Here is a 22,801-nt window from a genome sequence, read left to right as displayed (position 1 = left end):
TGTAGTCATGTCTATTCAACTTTTATACTGTGGTCTTGAGCAGTGTTTTCTGAAGATTTTTGAGAGTTGTTCTTTGGAGGTTGTCTGTTTGTTTTTTTTTTTTGTTGTTGTTTTTTTCCCCCATATCCTTTTCAGTCCAGTCCTTGTATGTGATCTTTGTACCTGAAAGGAATTGTTTTGGTTTTGTTTTTCTTGGAGACACACTGAGGCCACATCATCGTTCAAGCATTGAAAAAATGCACCTGCTTCAAGAGACGAAACTGTGTTGTGACTACATGTAAGACAACTTGGCAGAGAACCAATTTTAAACATTTAGGCTCTTTGTTGCCAGCCGCCTGGTAGAAAAACACGTTTTGTTTTCTTTCCTTTGGCATTTTGTTTGTAGATTTAACTAAAGGTAACAGTTTGACTAACATAAAATAGTATTTTTGCATTAGCAACATGACTCCCAAAGAACTGTTAGTTGAAAGCTTGGGTTCTTTTTGCATGGTGTGCCGTGTGTCCTTAAGAAATTTGAGGATATTGGACACGTGAAGCCAAAAAGAAGATGATTAACATCATCATGTCTTTTAAAAAGACAGACCTGAGATATATCTTTCCTATTGTTAATTAAAGCTTCATCAAAAATGGTCTCGGTAGGAAGGGACACGGGGAGAAAAGGCTAAGGTATGCCAAATTACACAAGAACTGGACTGAAAATCAGTGGTGACAGGTCTTGAGTCATTAATCCAAATGTGAAGTATTTGGTTTAAATAGTCATTATGTACAAATGATGTCAGAAGAGAGGTGCAACACTGTATGTGTATACGCATCTGTAAAACACAGTGGAGGCTCTGTGATGGTTTGGGTCTTCATTTCAGCCGTGTCAAAATTGATGTAATTATGAGCACAGATAAGTGCTGTCAGATTTTGATCCACAGTGCAACACCATTTGGAAAGCATCTCCCAAACACACTATCTATCATGGGTTGGACTGAACTTCAACATTAGTGAAGTAATGTGAGATCACTTTGACAGAAAATGGAAAAAGTAGCCAACATCCAAAGAAGAGCTTTGAATGTCCTGAATTTAATTCAGTTCAGTTTTATTTATATAGCACCAACAGACAGGGATAGCTCAGTAGGTAGAGTGGTCGGGGAAGGTCGGGGGTTCGAATTCACTGAACGACTACCCTGAGGTACCCCTGAGGTACTCCCTATATGCATCCTGGGCGCTAGATTGGTGGCTGCCCACTGCTTCACTGAGTGAATGGGTTAAATGCAGAGGAATTTCCCCACAGGAATCAATAAACTGTACATTATTATTAACACACAGCAACAGTTGCCTCATTGTGTTTTGTATGGTATATAAGAATACACAGAAAACAGGAGAACAAAAAAAACCAGATGACCTATGAGCAGGGACCTTGGTGACAGTGGGATGGAAAAACTCCATTTTAACAGGAAGAAACCTCTTGCAGAACCAGGCTCAGGGGGAACAGCGACTAGTTTGGGGTGAGGGGAGGAAGATGGGACAAAAATGCGCTGTGAAAGACATCCACAGATTAACAATAATAAAAAAGAGTGTTCAGGCTGTGCTGAAGAATAAAGGTGGACATGAGAATCCACCTCATACTAAATTATGTAAAATATTCCAATTGAATTTAACATGATAAGGTTTAGTGAAGTTAAACGTTACCAGAGCCAGTGTAAACAGCAAATTATTTGCTAAACCCTGATAGCTTGTGTTATATAAAGTTACAGTTACAGCTCACTTTCCTGCCTCCCAAACCTGGTTAAGCTTTGGGGTCGTTTTGTTTTTCTTTTGTCTCATGACTTGCTTGCAAATGATACATGTTGCTTAAGGAATTTTGATAATCACGTACAATTAACTTTTTATTCATTTTTTTATTGGTAAATATAGATTTTACAGCTGAAGTAAACTGAAGATTTCATTTGCGGAATAAGAGAAGAGGGGCAATAAAAGGGGTAATAAAGGGTCACAGCCTTGAGTTTAGTTGTTTTATATACTGCAACCATAGATACGATACTAAGGCCCTCTCATCTTAGAAACCACTTGATCCCTCCCCTGATTTTGAATGTGAAAATAAATAATCTGTAGATTTTATTCAAGATCAAGTCAAGCTCAAAATCACAACCACGTTTCTGGAAAGTTAAAGATATCATTATCTGCGTTTACAACACCTTTCTTACTTTATATATCACAAAAAATAAATCAACATTTCTATAAAGTAAGGCACTTGGAATGGTTTTGTCCTTCGTGTGTGTTTGTCTACACATTATCTGAAGATGTAGCTCAATAAACTTTGACATCACAGTCGAGTCTATTTCCAGGAAAACTGTCACAAAGAAAAATAATTAACCAAGAACATTCAAATCAAGATAACCTCACTCAGTCATCACGAGTTCATGGACAAACATACCCTCCATCTTCCCACTTATTCTTATTCCACATTTGTTGGATCCCAAGTAACATGTCTTCCGTCATGCAAGCTTCCTAAAGCAGCCATGTCCTCGTCCTCCAGCTGGAATCCAAACACCTGTTTGTGTGTGTGTGAGAGAGGAAGATAAGCAGAGGAAAAGGATAGTATGAAAAACAAAAATGCCTGTGGCATTCAAAGTGAGACTGGCTTCTCTCAGTTGTGATGATAAACTGCAGAAGAAGTTATTATGCATCTATATTTTTCATTTGTCATGTGACTAGAAAAATGGACACATTACGCCATTATTTAAACTATTTAACTTGTCAAGATCTCTTTACATTTAGTAAACCTCAGTTAAGCCAGATGCATACGTTTATTATGATGACCTCTAGTGGAAGCTACCAAACAAGGCACATTATTGTGTAAAAGTCTTGAGCCACCTCCTTTTTAAAAAATCTGTATATTTTCTTAAAAAAATTTAAATAATTCATAATTCATCCATTCATAATTCATCACTAAATCCATCAGTTTTAACAAGATCCCTAACACAACTGACTGAAATGCAGCCGGAAACAATGACAGAGCCTCCACCGTGTTTTAAAGACCTTTGCATAAACTGACAATTATTTGAACCAAAACTTTCAGATTTGGATTCATCACTCCATAAGACCTGTTGCTACTGATTTTAAGTCCAGTTCTTGTGTGATGTGGCATACTACCTGTTTTCCTCCCTTAAGAATGGCTTCTTAACGGCCAGCCTTCCACTGAGACCATTTCTGACGAAGCTTTAGTGAACAGTAGATGGACCAGATGCATCTCTCAGGTTCTGCCAGGTCTTTGCTTTTTTCCTGTTCTTAAGAAACTGTTCTTCTGCTGCAGAAGAACTTCTTTTGTCCTCCATTTGTCCTGTTTCCTTAAGATTTTTAAGGACACACTGCACACAGTGCTGCAAGTTTTCCACTAATAGCTGTTTCTGAATCACCCTGTTGTAGTAAAATTTTTACAGCTGTCAAGTGTGTTTGGCATTTTCTATAGACTGGACTAAAGAAATTGGAACAGACAGGCTGCTAGTAACAAAGTGCGTAAAGATACAATTTAAAATTGGTTCTTTACCAAGTTTTCTCTGTGTTTCTTAGTGTCGAGATAACACTGGTTCACCCCTAGAGTTCGCTGCCTTTTTTGTGCTTGAATGATTTATTCCTCCGAAAATGGTCAGGTACAAGGACTGGACTAAAAATGGGTGTAAAAAGAGCCAGTGCCCAAAGGAAAACTCTGAAAGCCCCTCAGAAAGCTGGCTCCTTAAAGGCAAAATATAAAGAAATTAAGGGTGGTTCAAGACCTTTGCACGGTGTTGTAACTGGGTTTAGATGAAGACATTGGCCCTGAAGACATGATTTTGACTGTCTTGTCAAGAGACCATTTTAAACTTATCATAAACTTAGTTTACAGCTAAGCTTTATTTGAAATCATGTTCGATCACAACATGAACTTTTATTTTGTTTTTTTCATTTTGTAGACTTTTTTAAAGGGTTCAAGAAAGTACGGAATGATCTTTAAACTCACTTCACAATTTTCTTGTATCCTCTTCTTTTTGGTCGATTTTGGTATTGTCACAACTCCGTTCTTAGAAACACAAAATTGAAAATATTCAAGAATATTTAGAATTTCAGTAGACACATTATTTTCACACCGGGGATGGAAATCATGTGATGAGCGTGACAACCTGAATACTCCAGCGGATGCAGATCTGAGCTGGCGTGCGTCTGTGCTTTTCCGCTATCTGGAGAACAGTGGGATTGTTGAAGACTTGACCCTTGGCCAGAGGACTGTACCCTTCAAACACAATTCCCTCCTGACGACAGTACTGAATCAGGTGATTTGGCTGCTGGAAAGGATGGTACTCAACCTGATCGGTTAAAACAGCATATAAAACAATAAAGTCAATGAGCTGAAGGAAGTTTTATGGCATCCACCGCTTTTCTCCTAAACATTCAGGATATTGAGGAGAAAATCTGTATGATGGGGAAAAAAATCTTAGCGCTACTGCAAATAAACTGCGCATAGATTAATATTGTAAAATTGAAAAATGGCCTAAGAATTGACCCCTGGGGAACACCACATAAGAGGAGGGATGAGGATAATTCTTCCATCAAAGCAGAGATTAGATGCAGGTAATAATCAGAAAGGTGATTAATGAAAAATATTACTGTGTGTGTGAAAACTACTTTAAAGGTACAAGACGACAGGACGTAACTCAAAAGACTTGTGGCTGACCCACTAAAAACTCTCACAAATACATTATCATACATACTAAAAAGTAGATCTTTCACTCTTTACTTACATACATATGTCAGCCTTCCCTTCTGTTTTTTATGTCTCACAACTAAGCCATCTTAAAGAAAGTCAGCCTGAGTATCTTTGCACAGATTCTAGCATAAATAAATGCTAAATAGATAAAACTACCTGGTTAACATGTGGTACCACAGTACAGTCTTCTTTCAGCTGTTCCAGGTGGTGGACCAGAAAATTGCTGACCCCAATAGCATGGCACACACCTATATTGGCAAACAGAGATAAGTATGCTTTGTGAAATATACTCTTTTACTACTATTAAGTTATATGTATTATCATCACTACCTCAGTGATTATCCAGCTGTAAAACTGAGGCTAGTCTTTTAATGAAATTATGAACATAATTCCCGAGGATAAAATTAAGATAGTATAAAGAAATAATTGCATTGTATGGTAATTCTGATAATCTGCTGTCATCCATGAAGCTAATCCCTTGTCTCTAAGGTAATACCATGCATTTAGCATTTACCTTCCTTATAAAGTTCTTCCAAAGCTCTCCAGGTCTCAGCTCTCATCTCCCTGTTGGAACCACCAGGTGTCTTTGACTCTGGCCAGTGCATCAGGTACAGATCTTTAAAAATGAGGTCATGGGGTTAGAGGTCATGATCTAACAAAAGACAGCAAACTGCATTTGGTGTTGGTGAACAAGGATTAATTAAACTACATCATGAGCCACCACAGGTTTATTCAAGACGTTTGTTCTGCAGTGACATCCCAGAAAACTGTTTAACTGTTAACTGTTTTTAACTTTATCAATCAGACGGCATACCAAAATACTCAACCCCCATCTCCAAGCAGGAGTCCAGACAGGCCTTTTTGGCAGCTGTATATCCGTAGTCGCCGGGCCACAGTTTATTCGTGAGCCACAGATCACTTCGTGGAAGCCCACTTTCTCTGACAGCTTTACCCAATTTGGCCTCGCAGCCGTAACGCTTTGCTGTGTCAATGTGGCGGATGCCACATTCAGTGAGGGCATACATAACTGCATCGTGGGAGTAACCACCATTATGTGATGTGCCTGACAAAGAGAATAACATACAACATTTATACATTTAAAAAAACAATGGTAATTATTATAATATAGACTTTATTATTCCAACACTGGGGAAATTCACATATTACAGCAGCACAAGGATCAGAAAGAAAAGGTGAATTAGAGACATATTAGAAACATGAAAACAGAAAAATAAATAAGACCAAATGGTGTACAAATTAAAAAGAAAAAATACTATACAAGAGTGAAGTGTACTATGAGCAAATGGTTGCTATATAAAGTGAAATACACTAGAAGACATTTTAATTATAGTGTTATGTAGTTTAATTCAAACTTGACGGCGTATTAGCGCGGACATAAATATACAGTGTATTCATAAAAGGTATAAATACATACAAAATATTCACATATCCTGGATTAAAGGATACTGAAATACCCGTTTTTGTACGAAACTATTTATTAGTAGTATCAACTGTATTGGAGGAATTAGACCAAACGTTTGCCGGTGGATAAACTGACGAACAGTAACACTACATATTTTTTCTTGAATTAAAACCTGATAGGTGTCAGTTTTACTTGTGGATTTACTTCCCTACTATATTACTTAAGAGTTTTTAAACCAACCGATTCAGTTAAGAATCACTGTGTGCTAGGATTGCATAATGCTTCATTCCAAAAGGTTTGTGCTAGCTGATTTAAAAACAGTGACTGCCAGAGTAAAACACACCCAAACCAAGCACGGGGATCTGCAGACCATTGGAAAGTGGTACTGTAGGACAGTTCTGGACTGACGCCAACGGCATGTTCACTTCACCAGAGATGAGCAATCTGGAAAAACGTGATATTTTGTTGTTAACTTTTCTTGCTTTAACAAGGAAAGTCATTCCTCGTTAACATATGTGTTAACATCTATTCTCCACAAAAAGATTACTATTAATACACTTTTTTTCCCCCCATTAACAGTGCACAAGATTAACTTACCTTTGTTGTAACCACTAGACGAGACTGGTTTTGTAAATTTTTAAATTTAGTTGAACCTCCCTTTCCCTTTCGACCAACTATTATTAACATTTTTGTACAGGCGAAGATATGCCCCAGAATTAAAAATCAAGCCCATTCGCTGAACAAACATGGCGACTGTTTATCAAAAAGCCGAAATACGCGAGTGAAAATATATTTACGAGGTTGTAACGTAGAAAATGTATTTATAATGAGTAAGAAAAAAATATTCATTTAAGAAGAAATTTTCTCTATAATAAAATAGCTGCGTGGCTGTTGAGTACCGGTTCCAATTTAACACCCGCCGTGTTAAATTGGAACCGCTCTTAACTTGTACACTCTCTTTGGATAAAGTCAGCCAACATGGCGACCGTTTGAAAGAAAGGGGTTAAATGTTTGTAGTGCCAACCAAAATGAGGTGAGTTGTCCGTTCTAGAAAGAAAAATAGCGTATGTCAAAATGTAACAGGCTAGATATGTTACGAGAGAGCCGACTAAACCGTTGTGTTCAAAACAAACGCTGGGCTAAAATCACGTTAAAGTTAGCTAAAATCAGTGCAACTACTTGCACAAGCTAAGCTGTCATTTCGGATAGCCAAGATGGCTTAATTGATTTATTTTTCATCTTGTATGTTTAGTTATGGATGTCATATAATCCTAACATTTATCACAGACCATTGATTAACTAATTTCTGCTTAGAATACAACAAATCAGTCATAGAAACTGCATATGTCTTTTGTTTGTTTGTTTTTCTTTTAAACTGGACCTGAGATGGAAATATTAATAAATACTGCAAATCTGTGTGCAGGCTGCACCGTTGCTGCTTTGGGCTCCGACGAACCTATTTGTTTTGGGCAATTCTGCTTATCCTCCTGGTTGGTGCAGTCTTGACAGCTCTGCTGCCACCTGCTGAGGACCAAAGAGGTGTTGGTGTCTTGGAGGTGCTACGAAGGGCAACACCGCAAAAGCAGAATCCCGCACAGGTTCACCATGCTGACAGCTCGGAGGAGGAGGAGAAGTTTACCATCATCATCCAGACTTACAACCGCACAGACGTTTTGCTCAAACTCCTAAACCATTACCAGGGAGTACCTCATCTTCAGAGAATTATCATAGTATGGAACAACATTGGAGAGCAGACACCTGCAAAGCTGTGGAGCTCCTTGGGGCCTCATCCGGTACAGGTAGTCTTCAAGGAGCAGACCAGCAACCGAATGCGCAACAGACTACAACCATTCCCTGAAATTGATACTGATGGTCAGTACATCTGTCAGCTTGCACCGTATGTATTATTTGTTATATTTAAATACATTTTAGTCAGTGAACAGTAGTGTTTTTGTTCTGCTCCTGTAGCTGTTCTGATGCTGGATGATGACACTCTGATCAGTGTCCCTGACATCAGTTTTGCTTTTTCTGTATGGAAGGTAATGAGTATCATAAACTTGGAAAATTTAACTGCAGATTTTAGCTGCCAAACCCTAAGTTGTTTTACTGTTGGGTTCCACAGCAATTTCCAGACCAGATTGTTGGGTTTGTACCGAGGAAACATGTCTCAACGGCAGCAGGAGTGTACAGCTATGGCAGCTTTGAGCTGCAGGATCCAGAAACAGCAGGAGGTGACAAGTAGGTTAATTTTTTTTAAATCAGTTTTTTCATCCACATACCCTGCATGTTATTTGGGCCTGTACTATGAAGCATGCTCAACATACTCAGGATGTCTGTTGCTTATGTGGCTTCACTTATTTTTACATCAATAATCAGGCTTACATTTATACTTCTGTGTTCGGTTTTAAACGTATCAGTGAGAGATTGAATAACAATCATAGTCTTAATATAAAGAATAATGATCATAGCATTTCTATAAGGACTCACAGATGTCAGAAAATTCCTGCAGGGAGCCAATGGATGTGAGGTAATGTGCAAAGACGGGACATATGTTTGCCTCTGGAACAAAAAGCGACCACAACAAATAGTGGGGAACCATGTGGGAAACAAAAGTCCCAGAATTTTGTTTGTATTGTTGTTGGCACGGCATATAAAACACTGGGACACGACCACAAGGTAATTAATGAATGATGCTCCAAGGACAAGCATGACTGCTGGCAGTAACGTCAGCCACTCATGTGGGTTGCATCAAAAATCCACAGCAGAAGTCTAAATCAGCTTTAAGCGGTCACAAGAAAGTGGTTATCAACTTGATAGGTCCATTCTAGGTTTACCAGTCTGTCATGTGTTCATGTGAGCATGAACACATGAAAGAGGCAACTTCTGACCAATCACAGACGTGGGCAGATCTAACCGATCTGAGTGACCTGATTTTAGAAAGGAAGTTAAAACTGTAGTGTTAAGCTGTGTACAGTACAGGCTCAGAGCAACACGTGTTGCCAAAACAGTAGCGTGAGATTACAAGTATACGATTTAAATAGGCTTTATGAATGGAAAAGCACTATTATATTTATAAAGCCTAAGCTGAAGCCAGGAAGAAAATCTGGCAAAAATGCCATCTATGTGAGTTAACAGACTTCTCAGTACTGCAGTGCTATCCTTAAGACACAGGATAATCTGTTATATCAATGTTTAAATGTGCAGAAAACAATTTTAACTTTATCTTTTCAGCTGAAACTCTGCTGGTGGTGTTTAATGGCTTGAGTGCAAGTTAAGAAAATATATACAAATATAAATTAAAGACAGGCATAGCATGCTTGCAAATTTGATATCTAGTGTATATTCACATTATAAAAGCGTGGAAGACAATAAAATCATTTTAGAAATAGAAATAAAGTTGCTCCTTTAGACGCTAGCTGTCCGTGGACATGTCCAACATGAGTTCCAGGAATGGTGGCGCCATATCCCAGAGAAACGACTGGTCAGTAGGTGGTGAGTTTGTACTTGTTGACTTTAAATTGAACATGAGAAAATTCAAGGCTTATTCAGGTAACTTTGGCATCAACCCTGGTTTATGAAGAGGGTTCATTTTTTAGGGGGTAGTTTACCTTGAGAATTTGTGCTGCAGACCTAACCAGTTGTGGAGCAGATTATATTTGAGATTTGAGATCAACAGATAAAACGTCACTTCCTACTGACCAATTCACTAGCTGGGACCACATTTTCATTTTAGGTTTGACAGCATTCCTAGTAAATAATGGCAGATGGCTTGATGATGAATTGAGGCTGCAGTTTGGGGAAGGCCTCAGGGGGGACTGTCGATGGCTCCCAGGCTGGGAAGATCCTCATGTACTAATGAGAAGTGAATGAATTGTAAAAAAGGGAAGCGAGGGTGGGGCACGAAGATGAGACTGAACAGCTTGTAGTGCTGGGGAGGGTCGTATACTGATGGAGAACTGGAAGGGATGTGTATGGAGGTGTGGTACCACTCCTGAAATTTAGATAAATTATCTCCACTTAGCTTCCTGGAAATGGTGTTTACATTGCTGTAAGATCCCCCGAGCCAGTCTGAGCAGATAGTAAGAGGGTCTAATGTTTTTCATGAGTCTCTAAAATCTTCTTTCCATGATAAGTAATAAATATAGATTCTTCGACACAACTAAACAGCAGCTGTTTTTCTTTCAACCTGCATTATATAAGTATAAATTTCCACAGCAGCGAATCACAGGTTTCTATACAGCTGGGTGGGTGCTATGATGTTACTGATGGTGAACTTTATTTTATTCATAAGGTTAGTTTGTAGAGTTGCCAACGGCTCCTTAAAAATGGAATGGTCCTCATTCAGAGAAAATATATTACAGGTTTTGTATTGAGCTGAGAAGAGGCGCAGTTTGTCCCAGACTTAGCTTAGAATGAAAAAAGACACAAAGCTGGAGTTATTCTGTGTCTTTGCTGCAGTTGCTTCTTCTTCTCTCATTCTCCCCTCCCTCTCCTGTTGCTGCTACTTCAATCATGAGACTGATCAATGATCAGCTGATCAGCTTTTCTCTCGTGTTTGGCCCACTTTGCGCCAGAAAGAGGAAACCAGCAGATGTGAATTTATTAATATTAATTTCTAGTATCAGCTGATGTTTGCTGGAGCCACAGCTGTAAAAGCACTGGTCATGATATCGGTTTTGATGAAAATGCAGAGTTAACCCTGAATTTGCGTTGCTGCTCCACTAATCCTGCTTCATAGTACAGGCCTCTGGCTAGGTGTACTTTGTTTTTTAAGCTTCCATCTCCCTGCATTCCCTGCAGATACTCCATGGTGTTAATTGGTGCTGCCTTCTTCCACCGCCGCTATTTGCAGCTCTTTCAGGACCAGCCTCAAGCAGTGCATGCTTTAGTGGATGAAACGCAGAACTGTGACGATATTGCCATGAACTTTGCCGTAGCTCTGTATTTAAGAAAACAGTCAAAGTTGGGTAAAATGAACAAAGCCTCTGGGGTCTTTATCAAACCCGTGGACCTCCGCAACCTGGAAAAGGAGGCCAGCAGTGGATACCAGGGGATGTGGCATCGTCCCGAACACCTTCTCCAGAGGTCCTACTGCCTGAACAGGTTGACGCAGATCTATGGCTTTATGCCTCTTTCCTTCTCCAACCTGATGGTCTCCCAGTTTGGCTTCCCCAGTTATGCAAACCACAAAAGCAGGGGCTGAGGAAGTGCTGCATTACTGATTGCTTTGGATAAAAAGAAGACGAGATATAGCGTTCTGGTAAGTCTGTTTGATTAACATCATGTGACAGGGTGGAGAATAAGTTTGAATTATCTAAGTCTTTGTGTGTGTGTGTGTGTGTGTGTGTGTGTGAGAGAACTGTGCCTGGAAACTAAAAAATGAAAACTTTAATCCCATTGTACATCTTTGATTTTTAGCCTACTCTTTTGAGTTTTAGGATTCTGAGCAGTTTTCTCATTCACAGCGTGACAGTGATGGACGTCTGATTTTGGACAGCGAGGATTGTTAGAAGAATTTGCTGCACACGCCCTTGTCTGATGAGACATCCATATTTGATAAGCTAATCTGTATAGTTTACCAGGAACTTAATTGGTGCTGCCTTCTTTGCACCTCAAGCAGTCCATGCTTTAGTGGATGAAACGCAGAACTGTGACGATATTGCCATGAACTTTGCCGTAGCTCTGTATTTAAGAAAACAGTCAAAGTTGGGTAAAATGAACAAAGCCTCTGGGGTATCAAACCCGTGGACCTCCCGCAACCTGGAAAAGGAGGCCAGCAGTGGATACCAGGGGATGTGGCATCGTCCCCTCAACACCTTCTCCAGAGGTCCTACTGCCTGAACAGGTTGGACGAGATCTATGGCTTTATGCCTCTTTCCTTCTCCAACCTGATGGTCTCCCAGTTGAAGCAAACCACAAAAACTGTCATAAGATGTAAGTATGCTGTAGTTGTATTTAACCAAAAAAACTTTCCACCAACATATCTGAATAAAAAGAGATTGTGAAAAGCATTTAACAGTGACTCTTTATGTCCAGGACAGGAATGTGATTTGTTTTCTCAGGGCATGAAATCATTATTATAATGGTGAAAATAATTGATTCCCTGTTGAATTTGTACATTTGCTCACTCATAAAAAGAAAAAAGAACAGTTTCTAACTTTTCTTTATGGCAGTGGTATTTTTAATGGAAAAAGACAGAATATCAACCAGAAATCCAGAAATTTTCTAATTATCAACCCCAATCCAATTCAGCAGGGGGTGAAATACTTCCCCCACTCTATGAGATGTCCGCATCTGAAGAATTAACTGAGTGTGTTTTGGCACCATGAGTTGTCCTTGTTCCAGATTCTCATATGTGCCAACTATAGATCAAACACTTCCAATAAAACTTATATTGTCATGAATACTTTTGTCGCAGCTTTAATTTTAAACATATTACCCTGCTGTGAGAAAAATATTTCTAACCAAAATAGTCAAACTGTAGGGGTTTAAAAAAAAAAAAAGAAAAGTGACTTGGCCACTTTTTACTGTAATAGAGGGCACTGACAAAGAGATTTGTTACCAAATGAATTATTTACATTGGTAGGTGTAAGTAGGAGTGCCCATTTATCTAAAATCATTGGCTATGCTTAATTTTTTCATTATTCTCCCAATGTAAAGCTAATAGTTTGAATTTGAGTGTTAATAGAGGAAAAGGATCAGACAATAAAATTCTTTGTTTTCTAATGTGGAATTTTTGTTCTTCTGTCTAGTGGCCAATGCAGTTTTCCAGAACAACATGAACACAAAAAGATGGCCATCAAGGTTTTTAGCTTGGATTACTAACACCTGTTTTCCACCAGTAATGTGCCTAGTCTGGTGCTGGTTGATGGCCATATTTTGGCAAGTGTCAGAACTGAAATTTTGCATACTATATCAGACGTTAGTGTCACACAGGGCCGAATCTGAATGCTACATTTGGAAATTAGTGGTAAATTACTTGCAGTAATGTCCTCCCATTGGTTCTGAAATCACTGAATCCAAGTGTTGGGAGGCTGATTTGTGTGGTGCCACCATTCTTTGTTGGTGTAAATGTGTAGAACCAGTTTGAGATTTGGCAAAGCATTGGTGGAAAATGGCTAAATGAGGTAGCAGAGTTACAGATTAGTGGTAGCATAACAGGTGCTTAAAGTCTACAAAGTAAACATCTCGACTGCAACACTAGATATGAAGTTTCACCTGCTTTTAAATTTCAAGTTTGCAAGGCATCAAATCAGCAAATGCTCTTTACTAACTTTGGATGAGAAAACTAGATTTATTTATTAATAACAGTCCACTCCATGTCATTGGATAAAAGTGTCCTTGCATATTCTTTTGGATGGGTTCCAGTTCTTTCACAAAGAATTTCAGGGACTTATGATGTTGGTCCACCACCACCACCACCACCCCCGGGTCCACGTCCAGGCCTGGAACCTCGGCTGCCTGGTGAACGAATGTCATGCCACAACTTCACAAGGGGCTCCCTCTTCCTCCAGATGAGTTTATGACCATATGCCACATACCACCTGTATGAAGAGATGCATGGCAGGGTAAAATGTGGAGAAAGCAGAACAGGATGCTCCCATTAGGCCACATTAAGACATATTAAAGGATTTAGACTGAGTGCAGAACCATTGGATTCTTTTTTCATGACTGAGTTCAAAAGCACAAAGTCGTCAAAACAACATTTCAACAATATTAGATATGTTCCACAGGCTTTAAGCTGTATTTGTGACTACATCTGCAGCTGTCACATGACCACAATTTTCACACACTTCACATGTTATGAGAGCAGGATATTAAAAAATCTGTCTGCTTATGCAAGTCTAAGAAAACAGTTAAACCCTCCAGAAAAAGTAAGTAATCAGATTTGGGATTAAGGCAGTTTCATAAACCTTTAACTGTATTGTTAACATGGACAGACTTGTAAAAATAAGACCTGAGGACTCACACTCCAAAGAGGGCTCCGCCAAGGTGAGCTGCATGGTCAAACAGCCGCCATCCCAACAGAAGTCCTGCTGTATCAACGGCAACGAGCGCTTTCAGAGCCTAAATATAAACAAAGGCAAAGCTGCATTCAGTGCACTGACATGCATACTTCCACAGTTACTCATACATGTACCTTTTTATTTGGTCCATGCACACTTGCATCTCTTACTGCAGCAAAAATGGGAAGGAAGACAAAAGCAACTCAAGCAACCACTCGTTATATCAAAGGTAGGCAGAAGAGATTCTCTGAATGCACATGTCCAACCTTAAAGCAGATGGGCCACAGCAACAGCAGCCCACAGTGGGTGCCACTCCTGTCAACTAAGAACTGAGGCTACAATTCCCATGGGACAATCAAAGATTGGAAAAAAAATCCATCCTGCCTTATGTCAACAGTTCAGGCTACTGCTGGTGGATTAATGGTAAGGGGGATATTTTCTTGGCACACACCACAGCCTACCTGAGTATTGCTGCTGACCATGTTCATATGTTTATAACTACAGTGTGCACATCTTCTGACGGCTGCTTCCAGCAGGATAACACACCATGTCACAAAGGTCAGATCATCTCAAACTAGTTTCTTGAACATGACAATGAGCTGACAGTAGTCACCTTGTTGAATCAGTGCCATGAAAAACTGAGGCATTTCTGAAGGCAATATGGATTCCAATCGAGCACTTGTAAGGTGTACTTAATAAAGTGTCCAGTGAGTGTGTGTGTAGGAAATATTAAGTGTGTAGCACTTACTGTTCCTGCTGTGAAAGTGACCATGGGAAGGAAGATTATGCCGAGCTTGGCCTCTGGCATCTTAGAGCAGATAGCAGCGAGCACTGCCATGACGGCGCCTGACTGTGGATCAAACACAGTTATAATCACAGCCGTCCTTCATTTGAGTTGAGCTTTAAAATGGATTTTAGCAAATATCTTACCGCCCCTAATGATGGATAGAGACGCCCGGTGGCTGCTTTACATGTGTAACTGACCATAGTGGAAACCACACCTGAAAACCCATACAGCTGAAAATCAAATATTTGGTAGCCTTTCTTACTTCCTGTTACCTATATTCTCAATTATCAGCCATTCATAATACTGAAAGGCCCTAAAAGTTTGAGTGTCCCAAAATTAAAATAAGGTTTGTTTGTTTTTTGGTGCTGTAATAAATGATGGATGGAATAACAGCGAGTTTCAGTTAAACATGAAGCAAAGAGATCATTAAACTATCCACCCTGGATTAAACACTAATGTTAAAAATATTCAAGTATTGTGTTTAGATTTAATAAATGTTATCAGACTCCAGTTGTGTGCTTTATTTGACTCACCAGCAGACAGGTAAACTGCAAGAAATTGCTCTTTCCCCAAAAGAGAGACGATCCCTGAGGAGAATATCCATAGGACATACATGTTGGCCACCATGTGGATGATGGAGTAGTGACTGAAGGAGGACAGGGCCATGGGAAGGCAGCGTGTTTCTGGAAGAGGAAGAGGAGAGGGAAAAAAATGCACACACTGCAAACACAAAGAGGACATGATTATGTAGCACAGGTGAACTCACTGGAGGCTGGGTTGGACGTGAAGTACTTAAGCATACTTCTCTGCATTGAAGGGATCCGCCAACAGCAGAGGACTGCGGCATTTAGTGCGATAATACCTAGAAAACATTAATAAATAAAGGTCCCAACTATGAAGAAATGCAAAGTGATAAAAAACAAACAAACAAAAAAAAAAACAAACACACACACACACACACACACACACACACACACAGGGTTGGGTATCGTCACTTATTTCTACAATCGATTCGATTCGATTCCGATTCACAAGATCCCGAATCAATTTGATCCACGATTCGATTCCATTCGATTTGAATCGGGGAAATTTTGCCTCACACAGTCAGAAATATTACAATTCTGATCACTAATCAGTACATATCAATATTTTATATCTATAAAAAGATAGCTGACACTTGTGAGACTTTATCAAAGGTGTGAGCATCACAGCAGATGCCTTTGTGTCAAAGTAACAGAGGATAAAACACAGAAAACCATGAAGGAGACTTTCCTGGCCTGACTTTTTATAGCAGATAACCTTAAAAATATTGTGCAGTAGAACAAAAACTGAGGAAAACCATGAATCAACATATGAACATTACCTGATGCTGCTGAAGTGAAGCAGAGCAAAGTTACAGAGGTTTCTATTAGAGATACAGTTAAGCATTTTGCATAATTTAAAAAGTTTAAATTTCATTAGTATTGAACACCAGAAATGCGGCTTTCTTGTCGGAAGTCATTTAAGTAAAAAAGTAAAAAAAAAAAAAAACACAGCAGCCGACAGTGCTGTAAACAATGGTAGATTGGTAGGTAATAAGCAAGTGAATAGGAAACTTTTGAAGTACACTGAGAGAGAGAGAGCTGTGCATGAAGTGTGATTTTATCATGGTGGAGGCAAAACAGCAAGTAAGAGGGAAGTCATGATGATGTTTATGTGAAGCGTAGTTTGGATCTTCTTTTGCTGCTGGTTCAATCAACTTTGGTTGGAGAGACACAAAACCTGCAGCTTCAGAATCTAGCACAAAAAAAGATGTAAACACAGAGCGCGGACCAGACGCATCAAAATGAGTGAGCTGTTGGCTTTCAGCCCCGATGGCGTGTCCGTGTACGTCCCGTCGGGACGTCCGTGTACCTGCTGTCATTTACTGTTTTAGCTGTTTGGTGGTTGTCGAAATTTTGTGAGATTTATCCTGAGATTCTGGCGTTTCGGGCAATTTTAAATCGGAAAATCGATAATCAAAACCCACCCCCCGCACACACACTTCAAAGATGTTGACTGTGTAAAATAATACCAGTGACAGTCTTCTGTCCCTCTGTGAGGCTATTCCAGAAGTCATCCACCATGGACACCAGGAGAATGAGCTGTCGCTGGAAGCTGGACAGCTGGTTCCACCAGTCGTGCCAGTATGCCATGTCCTGGGTGCCCTGGGAACATGTGGAAGGTGCACAGAGTCTCTGTGAGCAGCTTGTAAATCAAACCAGTAATGCAATGTGCAAACAGAGGAGATGTGAAATAATGTGGATCATCAAAATGCTCACCTGCATGCCTTTTTCTGACTTCTCTTCATCTTTTGCAGTCTGAAGTCTCGACTTTAGACTCTCATATTGGAGAATGGCCGCCGCACCAAAGGAGCAGCCTGTAAACTGAAATGGAGTCAGACAACAGCCAGCAGCACCCTACTGTCCCAAACATCGGTGTACCATGCATCCATTTCATCACTACACATCAGCAGTAGAAAACTGGGGGGGACCTACCCCTACTGTGAACATCAGCGGTGTGAAAAGTGTTGGCCTGGGGACTTTAGGAGGAGGCTGGGGCACCGGAGTGCCAGCCTCAGTGGCTGAGGTGTTTGTTTCCTGTGTGGCATTTTTTTTCTTTATGTCCGGCCTTTTGGCCTCCCGTCGAAATCCACACCTCTGCTGGTTGTAGGGGTTAAGACTGCCAGGAGAAGGAGGCAGCTTTTAAAGCAGGCAGTTGTTGAAATATACACAAAAAAGTATAAAATCAATGTTCAGTTTAGGGGAAGAACATAAAAGTCCTGCTTTGAAAACTATTTTTCCATTTATTTATTTTTTGTAAAATTACAGTTACTTACAGTTACTGCTGGTTGAAGAGTTACAAAAAAATTTATGCATCCGTGATAAAAGCTAATAATACTGACAACAATTCAAGCACCCACAATGTATACATCTACATGGGTAGCATGCATCACAGTGGCTCCATAACTACTTATTGTTAGTATCAGTACCAATAATAAAAGCACGACATGCTGTTTGAGGCACTCAGTTCGTTTACAGAAACACAGAAAGACTACAGTAAGTCGTATGCGCTTCGATATCGCAGGTTACGGCTGTAAGCAAATGAAACGTGAAGCTGTCTTCAGCTTTGTGGATCTCCCTGCAATGACAGTCGGAACAGTTAGGTAAGCACGGGCTGCGGCTGCTGGAGAAGTAAACACACACATCCTGTCAGTGTTACACCTGTGCAGACAGACGCTGCGACCACAGCGACCTTGTGTTTGCTCACCTGGAGCTTCGTGGAGTGGTGTTCTGGGATCTCACGAACTCTGTTTTGGCCCATTTTATCGCGTATCCTCTCCACGCCATGATTGTGTTGACCTTCCGCTTCAAGCCCGTCCCACCACCAGACTGTGGCTGATGCTGCGTTCACGGACTCATGTAAAAGCCAACATTTGTAACTTGGTTCTGCATCTACAGCCAGCTCTTGCGCTGGGTCTGACTATATACATTCGGTTTACAGTATCTATTTAACTTAAATTGGTTATCTTATATTTAGTTGTTGCGTTAGTATTGTCAGTTTGATTTTTATTGGGTGGACACAGAGCTGCACAACACCAAAGGGTCAAAATCCTCGCATGCTTATAAATACAATAAAAGATTATTTTGTCATAACCGTTCAGCTGTGCAACAGTAAATACTCCACAGGCCTCTGTTAGCGTCTCTTTTGTTTGGTATAATCAGCTCCCTCTAGTGGCGCATTGACGCACCGATTTGTCAGAACAAAAGCGCTTTCAACAGTGGTTAAATTGTTACACGTGTAGCAACTATTCCGTTTTTGTTTGTTTGTTTGTTTGTGATGGGATGTGCTACAATATCCGCAAATTTAACAATTTAACAGTAAAACAGTTTTTACTCCAGTGTGAGTATCTCAGACTTCTGGATGCCTATCCACTGCACTGATTTTTAACCAGTAAAAGATAGTGCTTCATCAAAATATAATTTATAGTTTGTGGTAGTTGTACTTTCCGTCTTTTGTGTTTATTTAACTACATGTCAGGGCAATAATATTCACTGTACTATCTGTACAGCTGACTCCAGTGTCAATTCAATTTTATTTATAAAGTATCAAATCACAACAACAGTTACACATACAGCAAGGATCTGTACCGATATGTGACATGAAAATGAGGAAGTTACAGTTTAAATAAAAAAACACTATTATCAGATGTATGCACTCAGGGACGTAATTTACTCCATCCTCCCTATTCTGGGGGGTTGACCCAACCAATATAACTCCCCAAAAAAATTATGAATTATCACCTCATGATGTTTGCATAAAATAATTTGGCTGTTGGAAATAAATTTTCTTTACTCATTTCAGTTATTACCAAAGGAAAAAAATAGTTGCATGTTTAATCATCTGGGAATTTACATCAGATTTATTTATTTATTTAGATTAAAAGAGATCTTGACCCCTCAACGTTCAGCACAAAGTTACGCTGATGTATGCACTCAACAGTATTCAATTCAATTTTATTTATAAAGTATCAAATCACAACAACAGTTACCTCAAGGCGCTTTATATTGTGAGGTAAAAACCCTACAGTAATACAGGGAAACACTACAAAACAATCAGACAACCCCGATGAGCAGGCGCTGCTTGGCTTTTGGAAAGGTGGGAAGGAAAAACTTTGTGAGGTGTTTTTTTTTATATTTAATGGATCGGATTACATTTTTATTTCTCCGATATTGAACAGGAAGACACCTCTGGCAGAACCTGGCTCAGGAACCCCGATGAGCAGGCGCTTTGGCAAAGGTGGGATGAAAAACTGCTTAACAGGGGGAGAAGAGGAAGGGAGCCTTGTGAGACACTGCTTGGGGAGAAGAGAGAAGACAGCCAGAGATTAATAATAACTCATAATTAAATGCAGAGAGGTGTATAAACACATGGAGAGTGAAAAGAGTTGAGAGATAGGGGCCTGGAAGCTGAAGGCTCTGCCTCCCATTCTACTGTTAATACTCTAGGAATCACAAGTAAGCCTGCAGTCTGAGAGCAAAGTGCTCTGCTGTGGTGATACAGCACTATAAGGTCATTAAGATAAGATGGGGCCTGATTATACAAGACCTTTTATGTGATGGAAAGGGTTTTAAATTAGATTCTGGGTTTAACAGGGAGCCAATGAAGAGAAGCCGGTATAGGAGAAATATGCTCTGTCTTTCTTGTCCCTGTCAGTACTCTCGTGGCAGCATTTTGGATCAACTGAATGCTTTCAACAGTATTGTCGAACAAAATGAAGAGAACTGTGTTGGAGCAGTTACTACACATAGACCTCACAACTTTAGGTTGAAAATAATAAGCCACCAATGACATGCTGAAGAGCCACTATGCATTCCATCTTTAACAAAAGAAGCCAAGATGAAGTTGGATCAGAATGATGGGAAGAGAAAAGTACAGTGAAGGAGAGAGACAGCTCGTGCGCTGGAGTGTACCACATTATTTCTCAAACGTGGTGGAGGCAATGTAATTGCTGCTGGTGTTCTGTGTTCGTGTGACTGCTGATAGAAGCGGGAGGATGAATTCTGTGGATGTGTACAGGTTTCTGCTCAGATTCAGACAAATGCTGCATTGGATGGTGCTTCACATTGCAAATAGATAATAATCCAAAGCATATTGCAAAAGCAACCCAAGAGTTTCTCCAGGCAAAGATATGGGATGGATATTGTTCAATGGCCAAGTTAGCGCCCAACAGAGTGTGCTTTTGAGTTACTGCAGACAAAACTAAAGACAAAAAGAAAAAAGACAAAAACAAGCAGCAGCTGAACATCTCGAGGGAGGAAGCAGTGTTTGCTGACGTCCATGGGTTCTAGACTTCAGGCAGTCACTGACAGCAAAGGATTTTTATCCGAGTACTAAAATGTATCCTTATATTTAAAATGACCTTACTTTATCCAGTTGCTTTTGAGCCCCTGAAAACACTGGACTGTGTATAAAAGTGGATGTATTTTCCCAATAATTCATACATTACTTCTGTTAAACCCGTTAAATTAAAGCTGAAAGTCTGCACTTTAACCACAGCTTGATTGTCTGAATTAAAATGCACTGTGGTGACAGGTAAAATTACAAAAGCTGTGTCACTGTCCAAAACATTATGGACCTAACAGTCTTTCAAAATCCTATCCTGTATTGAACTAATTAAGAGAATGGGGGACAATGACTCTATGAATTTGTCTTTTTATTTAACATTTTCAGAGCCTGCTTAAAGAATTTCCCTATTGATTGCTACAGCTATTAACATGTTAGGATTTCACATGAGCAAAACATTGAATGAAAGACTTCCTTACCTCTTCCTTTCCAAAAAATCCAATTTCTTCCAATTAAATTATAAATACACAAAAGTTTGCCTTCATGAAAACAAGAAACACTGGAAAACGTAGACAGTAACTGAGCAATATTGATGACATTAGGTGTTGCTATTGGCATTTGGACAAGTTCCACAAACTTCTCCCAGGCCAGCCACTGACTCCAGAAATAGGTGAAGAAGGGAGAATTTTGCAGCGGGAAGGCTGCACTGCAGTGTCTGCAGAGGAGAGCTCTCCTCCGATGCAATATCTGCACTTGCTGGGCTGTTTTAGCTCTACACAATACTGCACAGAGAAAGCCAGAAAAAGAGTTAAAAGGTAGGACTGATGGGGCACACAAGCGATTCATCTTAAGTGAAGCAGACAATGCATCTCCTGGATACATTATAATACAATCTGACTTCTGCGAGAAAATTATATAGTCATACAGAGGGAACAGGGTGTGTAGCTGTTTCAGGACAAAGATACTGTGTACAAAGGCAGGGACAGCAGCATGCCTTTGCAAGGACACACTGCCAAGTTAGATGATATCCTATGGGTGCAGGTCTGGGGCAGGGGAGGACACAGAGATACACAAGAGAGGAGTTAGGGGAGGAGAGATGAAGAAAGGAGAGGAACGAGGGGATAGGAGTCAGGCAGGGAGACCGGATGGGAGAGAAGGGAGAGGTAAGAGAGTAGACAAAAAAAAAAAGAGGGTGAGAAGCATGAATATTTCAGGCATCAAAGAGTGAAGTTAAAGATGTTGCTCATTTGGATTTTCATTAAAGAGATGAACACACATACAAAGCTCTCTCTGAATCTGTAGAAGACTTTAGGTGTCTTTCTGATCAATGCAGTCCATTTTTCCCCCCAGCAGAGGTGTTCTCTTTCAGGTCCCCTCATCGATTTGCTGTGAACTGACGCCCGCCAGGATTCGCCTGTGTCGGCAGCAGGGCAGCCAGTCCCCGGCACATGTGACAGGAAGCATAACGTCTGAAATCAGAGCAACTTTTCATTCACGTATGACGGCCTCTCGTGCCACTGCAACTGTAACCACACGGAGAAAATATTAAAGCCACTCTGACATTCAACCTCCCGGTTTTGCACTGTGATTTGGAGCTACAGGCGGAGGCATGACGCGGAACGTCATTTGGCCTTCAGGTTTCTATTACAGCTCAAAGACTAGAAACATCTTATACCAGCAGCTCATTCTTTTTATACCATCAGAGGAAACTCTAGCTGTTGTCATAGCGTCCCATCAGAGTGCTGACAGGGCGCTTTCCAAGACACTGATCAATGGACCAGTTAGATAATACCACACTAGTTGTTTTCTGTTTTTTTACTGCATAAATTTTGAGACTCAGTGCAGGATTGTGGCATTCTTCTCCTTCGGCTGATAGACAGAATCATGCTGTGTGAATTGAAGACTCGGGATTTCGGGACAGCAACAAAACACAACATCAACCTTTCAGTACTCCTACTGATTAATAGGAATACAACAAATCTGTTTGTGTG

The 22,801-nt window shown here is 40.1% G+C and overlaps 3 protein-coding genes across 5 annotated transcripts; 1 reads left to right on the top strand and 2 right to left on the bottom strand.

Annotated features, from left to right (window-relative positions):
* Window positions 1-146: 146 nt before the first annotated feature.
* On the bottom strand, window positions 147-6,881 carry zgc:110366 (uncharacterized protein LOC550476 homolog). 3 transcript variants are annotated; one of them, XM_039602873.1, is made up of 9 exons: window positions 6,750-6,881; window positions 6,496-6,596; window positions 5,544-5,792; window positions 5,244-5,345; window positions 4,886-4,977; window positions 4,146-4,328; window positions 3,986-4,045; window positions 2,423-2,539; window positions 147-162 (listed from the first exon to the last, which is right to left on the bottom strand). In XM_039602873.1, the coding sequence occupies exons 2-8, from the start codon at window positions 6,569-6,571 to the stop codon at window positions 2,444-2,446; spliced, it is 858 nt and encodes a 285-aa protein (XP_039458807.1). In that variant the 5' UTR covers window positions 6,572-6,596; window positions 6,750-6,881; the 3' UTR covers window positions 147-162; window positions 2,423-2,443. The 3 variants fall into 3 exon arrangements, with proteins under 3 accessions (XP_039458807.1, XP_039458805.1, XP_031611756.2); XM_039602871.1 differs by lacking the exon at window positions 147-162 and adding an exon at window positions 1,862-2,338; XM_031755896.2 differs by lacking the exon at window positions 147-162 and having other exon boundaries at window positions 1,862-2,539.
* A 151-nt stretch (window positions 6,882-7,032) lies between these two features.
* Window positions 7,033-11,755, top strand: extl2 (exostosin-like glycosyltransferase 2). Its single transcript, XM_031755895.2, has 6 exons — window positions 7,033-7,185; window positions 7,576-8,024; window positions 8,121-8,191; window positions 8,275-8,390; window positions 10,953-11,412; window positions 11,618-11,755. The coding sequence occupies exons 1-5, from the start codon at window positions 7,160-7,162 to the stop codon at window positions 11,353-11,355; spliced, it is 1,065 nt and encodes a 354-aa protein (XP_031611755.2). The 5' UTR covers window positions 7,033-7,159; the 3' UTR covers window positions 11,356-11,412; window positions 11,618-11,755.
* Window positions 11,756-13,422: 1,667 nt separating this feature from the next.
* On the bottom strand, window positions 13,423-18,405 carry parla (presenilin associated, rhomboid-like a). Its single transcript, XM_031755894.2, has 10 exons — window positions 18,234-18,405; window positions 17,462-17,645; window positions 17,246-17,350; window positions 16,999-17,131; window positions 15,712-15,807; window positions 15,479-15,628; window positions 15,089-15,159; window positions 14,907-15,008; window positions 14,122-14,219; window positions 13,423-13,696 (listed from the first exon to the last, which is right to left on the bottom strand). Exons 1-10 carry the CDS (start codon window positions 18,311-18,313, stop codon window positions 13,546-13,548), a joined length of 1,170 nt encoding a protein of 389 aa, XP_031611754.2. The 5' UTR covers window positions 18,314-18,405; the 3' UTR covers window positions 13,423-13,545.
* Window positions 18,406-22,801: the final 4,396 nt, after the last annotated feature.

The sequence above is a fragment of the Oreochromis aureus genome, linkage group 18 (genome assembly GCF_013358895.1).
Source record: "Oreochromis aureus strain Israel breed Guangdong linkage group 18, ZZ_aureus, whole genome shotgun sequence".
NCBI classification, from domain to species: domain Eukaryota; kingdom Metazoa; phylum Chordata; class Actinopteri; order Cichliformes; family Cichlidae; genus Oreochromis; species Oreochromis aureus.
The sequence above is the reverse complement of the archived record's forward strand: the minus strand, read 5'-3'. Positions and strand labels throughout refer to the sequence as shown.

What these genes read in the sequence shown, in the direction of transcription:
- extl2 (XM_031755895.2), top strand. Translation starts at nt 7,160, where the DNA reads ATGTTTGTAGTGCCAACCAAAATGAG. An exon ending in CCCTGAAATTGATACTGATG is followed by an intron (nt 8,025 to 8,120) that starts GTCAGTACATCT and finishes CTGCTCCTGTAG; the next exon opens with CTGTTCTGATGCTGGATGAT. An exon ending in GAAACAGCAGGAGGTGACAA is followed by an intron (nt 8,391 to 10,952) that starts GTAGGTTAATTT and finishes CATTCCCTGCAG; the next exon opens with ATACTCCATGGTGTTAATTG.
- parla (XM_031755894.2), bottom strand. Translation starts at nt 18,313, where the DNA reads ATGGCGTGGAGAGGATACGCGATAAAATGGGCCAAAACAGAGTTCGTG. An exon ending in CACGTCCAACCCAGCCTCCA is followed by an intron (nt 15,629 to 15,711) that starts GTGAGTTCACCT and finishes TTCCTCTTCCAG; the next exon opens with AAACACGCTGCCTTCCCATG. An exon ending in GGCGGAGCCCTCTTTGGAGT is followed by an intron (nt 13,697 to 14,121) that starts GTGAGTCCTCAG and finishes CTCTTCATACAG; the next exon opens with GTGGTATGTGGCATATGGTC.
- zgc:110366 (XM_039602873.1), bottom strand. Translation starts at nt 6,571, where the DNA reads ATGCCGTTGGCGTCAGTCCAGAACTGTCCTACAGTACCACTTTCCAAT. An exon ending in GATCCCCGTGCTTGGTTTGG is followed by an intron (nt 5,793 to 6,495) that starts GTGTGTTTTACT and finishes TCTCTTTGTCAG; the next exon opens with GCACATCACATAATGGTGGT. An exon ending in TGGTACCACATGTTAACCAG is followed by an intron (nt 4,329 to 4,885) that starts GTAGTTTTATCT and finishes TTAACCGATCAG; the next exon opens with GTTGAGTACCATCCTTTCCA.